Consider the following 15553-nt stretch of genomic DNA (forward strand, 5'->3'; position numbering starts at 1 on the left):
GCTTAACTTGACGATAAAGTGTCATTACCCGCTCGTCAGTACGTGTTCGCAAAGTGAAAGCCAGTAAGTACTCATTCTGTATCAACTATACGACCCCTTTTTCTATAAGCTGGAGATGAAAATAACAAGTACACCAAAAACTACTGTTGTAAGTCAGTCATGTCATGTATACCGAACCATCGAAACACCGCTGCCCGTCCATGTTGCCTTCCATTCTTGCTAATCCTTTTGTCTCTCATTCATTTCCATGTTTTTGAATGCCTTCCGCCAGGAGCCAGTGTTAAAGCAAACAGACAACAGCTGAATGGCAAGTTAAAAACGTAAAATATAATAAACCACACGAGTGTAATGTAGTGTAGTGTAGTGTAACTGCTAATGGACTAGTATACAGCCTGAATCAAAAAGAAAAGGAAAAAAGAAGCTGAATCAAAATCAAAAGACCAGGATATAACTGGTTTTTTTTCGCTGGGTTGTGTATGGTAGTGTTGTGTTGTAGTGTTGTAGTGTTGTAGTGAAGAGGTAGACAGACGATATTGAGGTAACTAGGATGTTGAGGTAACTAGCGTTGATGTAGATGTCAAGGAAGATTCGCAAGTACCGCCGTTGTTTTCGATCCCGTCGTTTTCAATCCATCCCATCCCTTTTTCTTTTTGCTCGCTTGTCTCATCAGTTGATTTATTGTGTCCCATCCACAATGTGTTTCCCGAGGCACTTTCGTTGTACGCTTTTTTTTTGCCTCCTTTCCACGCATGTATCGCCGACCTAGACCTAGGTATTCTCTTGTCCGGAAATTGACTGTTGCAGTTTCGTCAAACAAAACAAGCCAAAGCGCACAATCGATCCATCACGCAGAAGAACAACGAAGGCAAAAGCTTATAGGAGGTGTCCCAAAAGATATAACCCGTTTTTGAGAACATACGGAGAGACCAAAAAAAAATTTGAAATAGAGCGCAAAAAAAGGGTAGGTAGGTAGGGAGACGACAAAAATAACAGCAAGCCAGCATATATCAGACTCCTTTGACCCATGCATATCGCATTCCCATTCCATCTCATCTCTTCTATCCACACAAAAACACACACACACATACAACACAGATAAACTTCCTCCCATCGTTTACACCGCCCCATTCCTAGATTTCACCAGGGACTCCCCGCAGGCTTGTAACAGCGGCCGGCACTGTCCCATACCAATGGCGCCCCAGTGAAAGGATCACGCACAACCACAGCGGCAGGATGATATGAAGGAGGTCCGAATCCAGGCTGAGCAAGACCATGGACCGGCGACCCAGCAGGAAAATTGTGTCCATATACCGACGACCCAGCAGGAAAATTTTGTCCATGTACCACCGACCCAAGGTGAGGGAGAGCAGGATGCATATAATGTGGCATCACCCTAAGAGGAGGGGGAGGAGGAGGATGATGTCCCACGAACCCAGGATGTGTGGGAAGTTGAGATTGAAAAGGTTCGGCAGAATGTTCCGACTGAGAGGCGGCTGCTGTTGCTTTATCCCGTTTTTGTTTTCCCTTGTTCCCCCTAGCTTCCCTCGTATTAGAGCCCGCCGCCGGATGGTTCTAACCTCGGTTGGCGCTGCTATTGTTGCTATTGTTGCTATTGTTGCCGAACGCAAACTGGCCGAACACGCCACCTCCGCCACCGGGGGTCATAGGTCCGAGGTTGCCCAGCGCCGCCGCAGCACCGCCGTTGGTGTTGTGCGAAGCGGCAGCGGCAGCTTGTGCGGCGACGGCCGCCTGAGCTGCGTTGGCGCCCGCAGCCGCGAGTGCACCGGCAAGGTTCACTGAAGCGCCGTTGGGCGTGCTGGGGGTTCCGTTCTGCGCACCGTTTTGCTGCTGTCCAGTCGATGAGCTCTCGGCGTTGGCGCTGTTATTGTTGTTATTGCTAGCAGTCGCGGCTGCCGTGTTAAGGCTGGGAAGGCTGGCTACAACAGAGAAATCGGGAATGCCAAGACCCCAGACCTTACCGACGTGCTCGCCACCGATATCTCCGTTAAAGATGCGCTTCCGTAGCTCGAAAAAGACCTTGCCGGTGATAAGGCTGTCACTACCCGCCTGGTGTGCACTACCCACGCGCTTAACCTTGAGAGTGTCGGCGATATGTTCCAGGCCGGATTTCTGTTCGAACTTTTGAAGGATTTCGGCTGCACCCGGATCGTTGGGGGTCAGCGCACCGCTGTTGTATTGCTTGATCGCGTGCTTCATGAGGTGCTTAACGTCATACGTTGAGGGAAAATAGAGCTTCATGATCTGATCAAACTCAACCTCGTCGTTAGGAAGCTGAGAACAGATCAAAAGTTTTGTAAGGTACCCAAAGTCGTAGCCACCGTGGAAGCTGATCCAGCGCACTTCTTCGAAACACACCAAGCCAGATGGGATAAGCAACGCGGCGAATTCCTTGGGGTCGATGCCGTCCCTCTCCAGTAGGTTGAAGTCGATACCGGCTTGCTGCAGAGACTCGATCGAGGTCTGGTTAAACATGTCCTCCTTAAGGGAGAATTTAAAGTTAAACTGCCACGCGAAGGGAAACGGCCCCTGTTGATTGGCCGCCCTTTTTCCTGCAAGGTCCATAGAATCGGTCGAGTTTGGTCGTGCGGGGGGCTGCTCGCCGTCTTCGTTGAACAGGGCGATGCCGATCTGGATGACCTTCAACATGTCGACGTTGGTCCTGAGACATTGGTAATGGTAGTCGCTCTTACCCCTGAACCCGCCCATCGGTCTCGACACAACGCCGGGAAACTCGGTGTCCTAGAAAGAAGCCCAACCCACGTTAGCCATTTCCGAGCTCTCCTCTCTCCAGTAAGGGGATAACTGCAAAGTCCCACCATAGCAATGTACGGATACTTGTCCACCAAGTCTCTCAGTATGGCCATCTCGTCGTGCAAGTTGTACTTCCACACCTCCCGTATCCGGCTCTTTTGCTGCGATCGTGTGGGATGGTCGGCAAGGGCACCGTGGCCCTGTTGTGGTGCGTGCTGCATGTGCTGTTGGTGCTGGGCATGCTGAGCGTGTTGTGGGTGTTGGGCCGTCTGTTGTTGAGCCTGCTGTTGGTGTTGTTGTTGAGCTTGCTGTTGTTGCTGAAGCTGAGCCCCGTGCTGGAATGACATCCTCGCAGCATGGCTCGCCAGCCCCGAGTCTCCCCCCACATTGAAGCCGCCACCACCAGCATTCAGTGCCCCGCCCAGGCCTAATAGGTTGCTATTCGCCGAAAAGGGGTTCACTTGGGCGTTCTGGTTGAGGTAGGCGGGGTTTGCTGCCAGCTGCGGAGGATGGCTTGCCGTGTGCTGGCCATGTGTGGGAAACTGCTGATGGTAGGGCGAAGGTCCGCTGGGGAACCTGTTGATGGGTGGAGGAGGCATCGCGGAGGAGCGACAGCCAGTGGAACGGGCTCGATGCTATGCGTCTATCGTGATATCGGACTTGTAAAGGTTGATCTTAAAAGGGTGAGCCGTGTATGCACCATTCCTGACCAGGCGCTGCTCTGAGGGATGACGGAGGGGCGGCCGGGCGCTCAGTCGGCGGTGGAACCGGCCTATGTGGGCTCGATGATATCGTCGTCGTGGTTGGCAGGCGAATGATCGGTACGACTGCGGTCGAGGGGAACGAGTGCGGAGGGGTACAGCCTGGAAAGTTGATAAGGTGTGTAAGTTCTGTGGTGCGTGTTGACAGATTTCGTCGGACGGGGTCGAAAGCTGGTCGAGTGCTGTGCGTGTTTCTGGTGCACGGTCGAAGGCTGTCAACAGCAGTTGCTATCTGACTTGTTTCGGGCGGGCAGGTTCGCTCAATCGCTCCAGTTCCAGTTGCAGTGTTGAATGCGGGAAGGTTGGAGGCGCCGAGGCGGCAGGCTGTTGATCGCACGGGCCACTCGAGGTTGATGTCAAGTGCAGCGAGAGCACAAGGTACAAATGGGTACGTACCTTTTTCTTTGACTGGGCGCACGAGCCAGCTGCGGTTGCAGTGTTCCCCACGAGGAGACGAGGCCCCTTTCTGCCGCCAAGGACAGGGTTGGGGGTGGTGGTGCGGCGGGTGCGGGTTGCCTGTTACACACTGGGCAGTCGCACTGGCCCAAGCACGTTCGGGTGCGGCGACAACGTCGTCGACGTCGCTACAAACCAATTGAAGCCCGCTCTGGTGTGAAGCCATTCCCGCATCGACGTTAACAAGCAATTGCCGGTCACCAAAATGCGCGTCACACGGTGAGTCTTGCCTATGATTACAAGTATACCAGCTTCGCGATTCCTAACAACGACAACGAAAAAGGATCCTCCGGGCCATCCCCAAGACCAACCCCACGGGGTTCAACATCAGCGAGTACCGTAGAGCTGCCCGAGTGCCCGAGAACGATCCCTGGAAGGAGAAGTGAGTACAGACCAGTTTCGACAAAATTAGAGGAAGCTCTGATGACCAACACGAGAACCCCGAACACAGCGAGTCCTGGCGTACGACCGGCGAATTCACCCGCGCCGAACGCTTCAAGGGCGCTCTTCCCGGCTTTGGCACCGCCTCCGTCGCCTTTGCTATTTACTGCGTTTACGAGCACCTCTTTCTCAAGGATGAGCACCACCACGATGGTACTGCGTCCACCGTCACTGCGCACTGAGGTACAGACGGAGATGGAGCAGAGTGTCTGAGTCGGACTGGGTGGATCCGGGTGGATATTGAGAGGAGGGGCAGGCCGTTGATATGGGGTTCGACAAAGAACAAACGACAAACAGGACGCCTACTACAAACGCCAGATATCATCAGATAGCTGGCAGCCGAGCTCTGGTTGAAAGAGCTTCACCAGGGAAGTCTATCTCGGATGGCGGGAAATACACAGAAAGAGGTACGTGTCATAGCAGTACATAAGACGTGGGGTTTTCAGAGGGAGAGCGGAGGCTACAATAGACTGGTCTTTCTAAAGAGCATACATATCATCTCATGAAAGTGATAAACATTCAGAAACGTTGGTTTTTGATCGTGTCTATATTACTGACTGCTTCTTGTATGTTTCGGCAAGACATTCGTGTTCAACGGTGTTAACACACTTCCAGGAAGGGGTATATGTCAGCACCATTCTGCCCTATAAACTTCGAATATCGAATTTAGATTAATAGAACCACCAGCACTTTTATATACATTATCTGTCTTTTTTTTTTTTTACATGCATGCTCTCTCTCTCTCTCTCTCGCTCTCTCTTGGCCTTGATCGCCCATTGTCTGCTTCTTCATCCTGACATCATAAAACCCTTCTCTTCCATCCCGTGCCGACCCCCAACACCCCAACCTTCTGGTATATCTATCATCTCATCTTGGCATTTGAACAAAAAATGGTATCTGTTTCAACGGAAAACCCAACAGACACACACACACAATGCAAAAAAGAAACGAAATCCAGAGTCCATCTAGCCTGCGGCTGGCTAGCTAGGTCATGCTAATTGTTGTTGTTGTCATCCACAGCCATTATACTCAAGAAAAAAAAGCAAAACAAAAAAAGCCAAGAAGGTAAAATGTCATCATAAAAAAACCTTTAAAACGCCACATCAACTGAACTTGACAAAAGGGCGAAGAGCTTCTTTTACAAGCCAATGCCATTAACCAAATCCAAACATCCCTCGACAGCCACCTCTAGCTCGCCCACGCGCTCCTTCAAGTGCCTGTTCTCATCCCGCAGCAAGCCGACCGTGTCCCAGGCCATGCTGGCGTCCTGGCCCATGCAGTTCGGGCAGTCCGAGCCGGGCGCGATGCCGCGGATGATCTTCTGGAACGCGCTCATCTGGGTGCCGACGATCTTGGGCTTGGGCGTGGTCGGGACCGGAGGCGGGGGACCCATGGATCGCCTCTTGTTGGTGACGCTCACGTTGCGCTGCAGGGCCGATACCGAGGGAGCCGGGCTGTTGACGATGCTCATGGTGCCAGACTCAAAACCGCCGCCACCGGGAATGACGGGGCTCCGGCACCGCGCCGAGAAGACGCTCTCGCTCTCGGCGACGCTGTCAGTGTCGGTCGAGTACGAGTAGTCCGTCTTAATGGTGCTGGCGCTCTCGCGCCACTTGCGCCGCGTGTTGTAGTCGGCGTCGACCCCGAGGTCTTCCGACACCACACTGCACTCCGACATGATGGTTGACGTGCGCTGCGGAAGAGGGGGCCGGAACTTGCTGCGCTCAAAGGCCAGCTCGTCCATCAGCTTCTGAATGGCCTGCTCGTGCTCCGAGGCCTTGCGCGCCATGCCCTCGAGTTGCATCTTCAGGTGCTGGGCGCGCGTCTCGGCGGCGTCGATCTCGTCGCGCTGAGCGGACTTCTCGGCTTCCAGGTCGCGGACGGCGATCACACGCTCCTTGTAGGCAGCTTGCATCTTGGTGAGCAGCTCGATGGCGTTGGCCTGCAGGTTCTTGTAGGCCACCGGGGAAGAGGTGTCGGTGGGGGCTCCGGAGGGAAACAGGGCGGCCTCGATGTCGAGGTTGCACAGCTCGTCGTCAACGGCCGGGCTGGAGGGCGCCGGGCCCGGCGTGAACTTGGACGAGATGGCTGATATGAGCCGGGAGGTGACGTTTCCCTTGGGGGTGGATGGCTCATGCATGCTGCTGCGGTTGCTGAACTGGCTGGCGTTGGTCCCGCTTCTACGTGACCTTGTGGGCGTCTTGTCCATGGAGGTGTCGCCGTCGCGAACGGAACCGGTCAAGGACGAGGACGAGGACGAGTGACCGTCCGCCGCCTTGCTGCTGCGGGCTGTCAAGGTGGGAGCCATTCCCAATGCTTCTGCTGCTGCCGAGCCCGAGCTGTTGAGCCAGTCGGCAAACCCTCCTTGGGAGCTGCTGTCCGGTTGCTCCGAACAGGAGGAGGAGGCGGGCTGGTTTCCGGTGCCAAAGGTGAGGGCGATCAGGTTCGGGAACGATGTCCCGCGGCGATGTTTGTTGGGGCCTGAGCCCGACTCAGCGTCTTGCTCGGAAAAGCCGCTGTGGTACTCTTGCAAGGGGGGCAAGGTGGAGGGGGCTGGGACGATGATGGTCGAGGCTGGGCGAGGCGGTGGAGCGGGAGCTATGCGCTTCTCAGGTACTCTTGGGGGAACGAGGTTGTGGTCTGAACTGACGGATCTGATGGTGTCCAGAGACCCTCGCAAGGCTAGGGCTTTGGGAGGAGGAGTTGGACGTTCAATGGGGCGTGTGGGAGGCGGTAAGTCTCTTGCTGGCTGCGAGGGGGGCAGGGCAGGATTGGGTCTAAGGGGCATGATGTAGTAATGTTTGGAATGCCACAGTATCCCTGGAGGTCCCGTGTGTTTTTCTCCTGTGTCTCCCCTGGTATGGTAGTCCCTGGTAGGCGAATCTAGCCGTTGTTGGTCTGGCCGGCCGGCTTATTGTTTTGTTTGGCGGGGCCGGAGTGTTTTCTATGAAGTCCAGATGACCGATTGTCCGGCTATCCTCTACCGCCGTATTATTCTGGGAATACAGAGAGTGGTACAATATGTGGAGGGGATCTCTGGGACTGAAGCCAGTTTCGACGCCAAAGCAGCAAGGACAGTGGAATGCAACAAGCTTCGACAGCTTCCACGGGGTGTTGTTTGGGTGGAATTGGTGGCAATTGGCGGCGGGGATCCTAAGTCGTGTTTTTGATTCCAAGATGGGGAGTTCCTTGCGTCGAAGGTGAACTCGAGTCGGGCTTTCGAAGAGAGTGCGGACTGCGGAGGTGGACGGGGCGAAGAGTAGTTTATGCTGGCGTGCCGTGGTTCATGCGCTCATTTCAGGGGTCCAAAAGTCTTGACCGATATATGGCTCCGGAGAGGTGTAGACCGATGTTGGCGCACGAGATGCTATCGTCCGAACAGGTGAGTTGGGTGAAATGGATGTCGAACCTCGACGTTGATAGAGGAGAGGAATTTTTCGATAACCAAAGCCATTCAAGAAACCAAACCAAGGGAAAATAAGTATCAAGGGGGTAGACCCTCATAGAAAAAAATAAAAAAACTAAAAAAGGTTCCAACGGTCTGGAGAAGTTCGAACCGAAGCGAGGTCCCGTTCTCCCCTTTTGCTGATTGCGCGCGCACGCGGCGGCACCACCACCACGGTCACCACCACCGCAACCACGACCACTGGGGGCCGGCGTGGACACCCACCAGCACCGTCCGCAACAGGGATCGCGGCGGGATAGGAGACACAGCCACGGGCCCAATGAACCTCCAGGGGTTCGCTAAACCGGGACTCGTTCGCTTTTCCACTTTTCCCTTCCTGTTCTGTTTTCTGTTTTCCGGGGTCGTGAAGAAGCTAGAGATTCCCAACCTTCTTTTTCGAAGGCTTGGCAACCTGACGTCTGCACAACGCGACAAGGATCCCGCCAATTGGTCCGGCCCCGGCAATGCGGACTGCGGGACCACCGTGGGCAGGCACCGCACTTGGCAAAGTGGAAGAAAGTGCATTGTCACCCACTTTGTGCAAGGTTGCAGCACTTGTGCATATCAAACTCAACATGATCAAAATCCACCATCACCGCTTTTCAAGATCTTCATCATTTTGCAGATTGTACATACTACGGGGTTTCCCTCCAAAACAAGCACATCTGGAGAGTTGGTTATCAGTTTTCCAACTTTTTACCTTATCCTCAACACTTGAGACATTGTCTCGCCCTATGACCACGAGCACCCGCCGCGGGAGTCGGTTCGGAACTGCCGAGTACATCTCAGACTATCAGACAGTACCGTGGGTCTGTGTAATTTCATCGGATCTCGCGTCCCCGGAAATCGATAAAAAGCCCAAATTGACGAATTTCATCTCGAATTGGTATTTTCCACTCACGAGCAAGCAATCCACTGTCTCCTCCCACCACGGCATATCTCCTCAATATCATCACGACAGAAGATGTTGCCGTGGTCAAAGCCCAGCCAACAGATACCGAAAAAGCATGGAACTTTCTTCACAAAGAATCTAGACGTCACATACGTACCTAACAGTGATGTCGTGGAACTTGTGGAACTAAACCTAACCAGCATTCGTCAACAACAAACAACTTGATATGCATAGCATAGCATAGAAGGGAAGGGGGCTATAAAATGATGCGCGTATGTACATATAATACCACGAGTCCACGAGTCCTTGAAAAGTGAAAAAAAAAACGAACAACCACATCATCGTGCATGAAACACTGCATCACCACCCGCCCGCTGGCCGCTGACTGCTGGCCGCCCGCAATTGCAACCAATGCCGGCAGCATAGGGCTTAGTATGTACGTAGGTACCGCACTTTTACATGCTGCTGCTTTGAAATGGTCTCTGGATGGATGGCATCTCGCTTCGTGTCTATTTGGATTTACATTCTCTAAGAATCTAAAGGGGTTGAAGGGGTTGAAGATCACTCACAGAAATGGAACTGAAGAGGACAATGCACACTACAATATCTTCTTGGTCTCGGTCAACTGCAGGTGTAACCCTAACCCCGAGATACAAGTCTCAGTTTTTGTTCCCAGGCCGCACCACAACCCCCAAGTACTCGGGCTTCCCTCTCCGTCCATCTTGTTCTGTAGACAGATCATAGAAGGTGTTATGCGATGACTTGATTGGTTGGTCAAAACCTCATGACGACTTGATCAGGACTGGAGCTTTGAGTGTTGGATTGCATGGCTTCTCGTATGCGACAATCGTCACCATGCTACCTATATATCTCTGCCTGCCAGGGCTTGAAGAGTTTCGTAAGAGAGTTTTGAAAGCTTGTCCCTTGATCCTTCATTCAAGAGATGTCGGCCACCTTGTCGAATCACGACAAAGTCTGCGCCAGTCTTCCAGGCCTAAGCCGAAACCAAATGTCTTCTAATCGGATTTGCCGGTGACAAGTGTTGGTGATCCCTTTTCTCCTCTGACCATGGGGGGCTCCGAGCGGGATGCGGTAGCTCTAGATTTGTCGAAATATGCTACGCATCATCATCATTGGAGTGACCGCTTGAATGATTCGGAAAGGTAGAAATACTCCTGTGATGATTATAGTCCATAACGACATTTCAATGCGACAGAGTACTCCCCAGAATGCAGACAGTCTCGCAACCTATCCGTTCCGAGCCACAACCGGGCTCACCCTCACACGCATCATGATATCTATACTCACGCAGAAAAAAAAAAACGCCACTCATTGGAAGCATTTTGTTGGATGAAAAAAATCGCCAATTTTTGCTCACGCTTGAGCATGCATGTCAGAAACGACTACCCATTGTCGTTGTAAGGTATACCTGACAAGAATCCCGCCTCCTACAACAGTCATCTCTCGCCTCCGCTCCTCCTCTTCCTCCTCTCAATACATCCATCCATCCCTTTCCCTACCAAGCAGAAAAAACCAACTCCAACAGAAGAAGAAGCCAAAAGAAAAACCAGTGATTTAGTAGAAAGACTCGACCATGGTATCCTTGAGGCTGGAGTTGATCTGGCCAGGGGCGGCGCCCTCTCCTAACCTGAAGACGCTTTCGATAACACTAAGCTCGGGCGCCGTGGTGTCAAGACCGGTGACGGCCATCCAGTCGTTGACCACCATGCCGCCGCCGATGACGTTGGAGCCTCTGTTGACGGAACCGGCCACGAGCGGTACCTGGAGCAGGGAGCTGAGCTCGTCCTGGTCCTGGATCGACGTCTTGGGGTGCACGAGGCCGCCCTGGTTGCTGAGCGACATGTAGCTGCCGACCAGCACGTTGTCGGCAATGGTTTGGCGGAACACCTCGACGCCGAGCACGTCGGCGATGATCTCCTCGGTCTCGCGCTCCAGGTCCGGGTGGATGAGGGCCGTGTGGTCGTTGCACACAATGACGTTGCCCAGGGCCGAGAGACGCTCCTCGATACGTTGTATGCGCACGTCGTCGGGGAGGGAGTTGCGCAGATGTTGCAGTTCCTGGTCGCTTGTGCTAGTAGGGACGAGGAGACCTTTGCGGTTACTGTTTTGGAGTTGTTAGCTTACCAACATTCCCATATCAAGATTCTGGTTTTGCGCCCCCTCCTTCAAGGACTTGGGGAGTAAAAAGTTTTGACATACCCAGCTGTTAGGCGACCGATAATCCTTGTGCCGGCAATGGTGGTTCTGCAGATAGGGATAACATCTTGGAGCTCGGCCTCGAAGACGCTGTAAAAGTTCTCGCTGGCGCCGACGGCGACCAAAGCGTAAGAGTTTGTAAGTGTGGAAAAGACTCCAACCCTGTTGAGAAAAAACGGACAAAATGTCAGCATGTCTGTCGCTTGATATCCCAAATGACAACCACCACCCTCCGCTCCCCATTCGGATTCACAGAGTCGCCTTGCTGGTCACGGTGTTGTCGAAGCATGGTACTGATGTCGTTGTCGCCGGTGGCGGGCGGGGCAGTTTTTCGATCTTTTTCGCATCGCAGAATTCCATCTCGGGGACGTGGAGGCCACAAGCAAAACTTACTCGTTGGAGTTCTCGAACTGGGCGCGGACAGCCATGGCTTCGGATTATTTCGTGTAGTGCTGATGTTTGTATTGCCGTGCTTTGTAGTGAAGGAGCAATCCGAGAGACGGAGAGATGAGTTTATGCGACAGAAGAAGCAATGGAGGTGGGAGGTATAGAATGCTGATTGCTGCTTTGCGAATGACGACTGGTGGGGTGGGCGATGGAAGGAAAATATAATCTGATAGCGACTGGGCTAGGTGTAAAGTGGGGCTGCTATCAAATCTGGACTGCAGTTTCTTTGGCAACCTTTCAGCTTTTTGGCAGCGGGTACCAAGACCCTTACATATATACCTTCCCGTCTTCGACAACAGCATACATGCGGCTAATCAACTTCGCCCGGCACTTCTCAAACGCCCTCGATTTTTGCCATTAAGAATCTCGAGTTTGTCGGCATTCCACTTGCATTGCAATTTTCATTTTCCATCACCGGTGACTCAGCCAAATCAGTTCTTCGCAAATCGTAAGGCTGCTGCACTAGAAGCAACTAGCCACCCTCAGGATGGCAAAAAAGCTTGCCACTCGGCCCACTACAATCGACGGTGGGTGACTCCACTGCTACAGCGGGATGGAAGCTATCTTCTACCCTATTACCGCCTCTTTGAAGCGCGTTTGCCCAATCAGATTTGCAGTGGCATTCCCATTTTGGTACAGCCATTTTCATTATGATTCATCATTGTTGCAAATATGCAAGGTACCCAAAGGAGCTTACTTGCGCGGGGCGTAGAATGACTGGGGGCTGTTTCTAACATTTTGACACTTGTTGCGATATCATGGTGGTTGAAAATGCCAGAAGTCGAGACAGAGAGATTCATTCATTTTGACCATCTTTCCTGTTTGACTTGTTCGCTCAGCTCATACTGAACCCTAACCCACGAAATCACGATCTCGCCTCGTCAACCCATGCTGCCACGGACCTTCGATGAGGACACCGAGTTGTGGTGAAGGAAGCCGTCAATGGGCGAAGCAAAAGAAATCGGTGAATATCCACCTGAGTCCATGTGATATGCACCCATTGCAAAACGACACAAAGAGGTAGAAAAGACCTAATGTACAAGATATATGCGGTCGCGTAACGGCCGAGGAAACATATGGTTCGTTCGAGAAAGCGCCCTTCGACCTAATGCTGTGAGGACATCATACAACTCGCTGGCGTCAAAACCCATGACCATTGAAAAGCCATTCATCATCCAAGTACCATGAAGCCCGACGCCTTTGAACAAGATGCATCATAACCAAAACTCCAAAACTCCCTTGCCCCCGGCTGGCGGTCAACCCATGATCCGTTGAAGCCCCGTCTAGTTCGGAACGACTCGACCATTCATATCGGTGATCTTTATACCAGATAATGTATGCTTTGCAAGAACTGATATCCTCCCTTGTCTCAGTCTCATTGCAGTGTTTGAGCGGGAAATAGCTGTGGACCAGCAAATCCCTTCGCGATAACCCCCTGAATATCAATATTCTTAAGAGGATCCGGATGTGGACTCCACATCTTAAGCAAGATGTACCGCGCGCTCACCGGCGGATTGAACTTGATGGTGCACTTGTTCTTGTCCTTCTCAATGTGGAACTGAGCCAGCGGAGACATGAGCGCTCCGCCAACGGCTCCTACCGCCTCCTGCGTGGCCACCTGCGAGGCTTCCCGGGCTCGCTCCAGCGCCGGGGTTGCCGTGCCGTACTCGTTGCGCCAACTAGCAGAGTGCTGCGCACGCGTGATATCATTCGGCCAGTCCAAACTGGTGGGATTCCATGGGTCCCTTCCATCATCACTGCTGTCGCTTTCGAAAGGCAAAGCCCCAATCCTGTTGGGGGTCCGCCTACGGCGTACGTGATTCTCGTCTCCTTCGCTTTCATCGTCACTACATTCGGCCGTAACATTAAACGGTTGGGATGCGGTCGAAAATTCGGGTGGTAGCGCGGCTGTTGCTTGGTCTTCATCGTCATCATCGTCATTATCTATGGTGTTGATCAGATCAGATATGTAATCGCGTCGATACCTCGAGGGGTACTGTGCGATCCGCCCCTCATCGTCGTATCTAAGGGAGTAGATTGTTCCAGTGTCGCGTGATGCCCGGGGCTGTGGATTCGAAGGCTGCTCATACTGAATCTGATACTGCGCTGTACGCTTCAGCAGGTTGTCATGTTCCATCGAGACAAACACCATCCCCTCTCGGACTCTATGGAACGGGTCAGCAAGGCACTCGGGAGACGACCGGAAAACGACAACACATACGGTTGAGAGTAATGTGAGCCAGGTGCTTTGATGACCAACTCCTTCAAACTGAAGACAGTACTACCTTGGTGTCGCAGAATGATATTGCACCGGTTTGTCCTTGTGCAGTACACCGAAGCGTCGTCTTGCAGGATATTCTCCGCCACATATGCCCGGCCGTCCCTGAATATGCCGCCATCACAGCTAACGATCTCTAATAGAAGCGGACCCGGTTCCACCTGACCGTATTTGCCATACAGAACGTTTTTATAGCTTGGCGATACCTTGTCGGAATCTAGCTTCCGTCGTTTTGCGCGCCGATAATTTTCTATTCCTTCGACATCTTCAGGGGGGGTATCCGGACCGAAGGCCGAGGGTTGAGAAGAGCTAGAGGAGTCTTGACGCTCTCCAGGTATTGCATAACTGCTGCGATCCCTGACAGAGTTCATATAAGTTCGGTGTCTCTCCATTGCCCGATCAGAGGGCCAATAACGGGAAGGACGGCCGTTCTGGCCTCCGGGGGCCGACATGCCGGGTCGCAGCCTTGATCCAAGCGAACGAAGGGACGGAAGTAAGGGTGGTGTAGGGGTCGAAGAACTTGAACTTGGGACGGCAGGCGGCAAGAAGCTGCTAGACGGCTGGGAATCCTGGTTAAATCTCCGGCGTAGGGACCGGTCAGAGCCGGAGGACATCCTGGAGTGAGCGAGCACCCTAGAGGCAGCCTGTTCGATAGCTAGATTGCGACTGGTGCGATCGAAGCTATCGATTCTGTGTTGAAATCTCTCAAGAGCCTCAAAACGTTCTCGGGATATCGATGTGGGAGATCTCGGAGGGGGAGCATTGGGTTGGGTGTTGTTTTCGTGAGATTCCGAATCCCAAGGCGGCCTTAGAGGTCGACTGTCGGACTATCATATGAAAGAAGAATGTTAGTAAAGTAGTGGTGAATAAAGGCAACACAACACATGTAAACGTTGTCCTTGCAGCGAAGTTGGCTGTGTGTAAATCAAAAGCTTACGGCTTCGGGCCAGGTTCATATGTATCAAGTTGGTGCCAGTGCGTGTCGAAGGCGCAGAGATGGCAGGTGATAACGCGGTGATATGTTTCGATGGGGGCCGTGGAAGCGAACGTCAGAAAGGGCAACTCACCATGAACCTTGAGGGCACAAAGACCAGGGGTGGGCAGGCGGAGGGGTAAAAGGAAGAATAGGACCCGACTGGGACAAGACGAACTACCTAGTCTCCGAAAGCGAGAAGGAGGAGCACAGTAAAAGATGCCGTTTCAGATTTGTTATGTATGGGATACAGTAGGGAACAGTTTAAGGTTATCGAAGCGGGCAGAGAAAGAAGGGAAAGAAGGCGATAGTCAAGGTTAATGCAAAGTGTTCAGGTAAGGAAAGAGTATTTGAAAGAAAGTGGAAATGGATTGCTACCTGGGCAGGTGGCAGACGTCAAGCGCAAGCCCATCATCTTGTACACTAGACGTTGCACGGGACACCTTGAGACGAGCGGAGGAGTCGACCAGCTGGGCAAGCCAACGCCATCCATACCTATCCACCGAGAACCTAGGCTGGCAGGGCATTCTTCACTGACGTTGTGGAAGTGGAATTGTTAGCATGTACTTGACAAGACAGCGTAGTGGCTACGATGTGTAGGTACCACTTTAACTGCCGTCATATCAATGGGGATCTACGATACGTGCGTTCACACAGGCGTGACCCCATGCCCCCCCCATCCAAACCACAAGGTGCATTCCCTTGATTCCGTTCTTCTCCCTCGTTTCAAAGTCGCCTTGATTGTTGATTTCATTGCTTGATATAATGGGTGGCGTTTGTATGATCGTTACCGAGAGCGCGAGTGTTTGCCGTGGTCCGATCTTACGGAATTACAAACATTACTCGGTTTGGTACTGGAACTAGTGGGCTT

The 15553-nt window shown here is 52.7% G+C and overlaps 5 protein-coding genes across 5 annotated transcripts; 1 reads left to right on the forward strand and 4 right to left on the reverse strand.

The window, feature by feature from the left end:
- Window positions 1-64: 64 nt before the first annotated feature.
- Window positions 65-3831, reverse strand: SMAC4_01956 (uncharacterized protein). Its single transcript, XM_066089679.1, has 2 exons — window positions 2838-3831; window positions 65-2760 (listed from the first exon to the last, which is right to left on the reverse strand). Exons 1-2 carry the CDS (start codon window positions 3369-3371, stop codon window positions 1573-1575), a joined length of 1722 nt encoding a protein of 573 aa, XP_065946794.1. The 5' UTR covers window positions 3372-3831; the 3' UTR covers window positions 65-1572.
- A 266-nt stretch (window positions 3832-4097) lies between these two features.
- On the forward strand, window positions 4098-5062 carry SMAC4_01957 (uncharacterized protein). Its single transcript, XM_003348888.2, has 3 exons — window positions 4098-4208; window positions 4273-4371; window positions 4441-5062. The coding sequence occupies exons 1-3, from the start codon at window positions 4195-4197 to the stop codon at window positions 4610-4612; spliced, it is 285 nt and encodes a 94-aa protein (XP_003348936.1). The 5' UTR covers window positions 4098-4194; the 3' UTR covers window positions 4613-5062.
- A 32-nt stretch (window positions 5063-5094) lies between these two features.
- On the reverse strand, window positions 5095-7928 carry SMAC4_01958 (uncharacterized protein). Its single transcript, XM_003348889.2, has one exon. It carries the CDS (start codon window positions 7216-7218, stop codon window positions 5569-5571), a length of 1650 nt encoding a protein of 549 aa, XP_003348937.1. The 5' UTR covers window positions 7219-7928; the 3' UTR covers window positions 5095-5568.
- A 1593-nt stretch (window positions 7929-9521) lies between these two features.
- SMAC4_01959 (uncharacterized protein) lies at window positions 9522-11661 on the reverse strand. The gene is made up of 3 exons (XM_066089680.1): window positions 11378-11661; window positions 10988-11146; window positions 9522-10889 (listed from the first exon to the last, which is right to left on the reverse strand). Exons 1-3 carry the CDS (start codon window positions 11410-11412, stop codon window positions 10343-10345), a joined length of 741 nt encoding a protein of 246 aa, XP_065946795.1. The 5' UTR covers window positions 11413-11661; the 3' UTR covers window positions 9522-10342.
- Window positions 11662-12212: 551 nt separating this feature from the next.
- Window positions 12213-15054, reverse strand: SMAC4_01960 (uncharacterized protein). The gene is made up of 3 exons (XM_003348891.2): window positions 14647-15054; window positions 13653-14536; window positions 12213-13596 (listed from the first exon to the last, which is right to left on the reverse strand). Exons 2-3 carry the CDS (start codon window positions 14321-14323, stop codon window positions 12807-12809), a joined length of 1461 nt encoding a protein of 486 aa, XP_003348939.2. The 5' UTR covers window positions 14324-14536; window positions 14647-15054; the 3' UTR covers window positions 12213-12806.
- Window positions 15055-15553: the final 499 nt, after the last annotated feature.

This window comes from Sordaria macrospora, chromosome 4 (assembly GCF_033870435.1).
Source record: "Sordaria macrospora chromosome 4, complete sequence".
Classification (NCBI taxonomy): domain Eukaryota; kingdom Fungi; phylum Ascomycota; class Sordariomycetes; order Sordariales; family Sordariaceae; genus Sordaria; species Sordaria macrospora.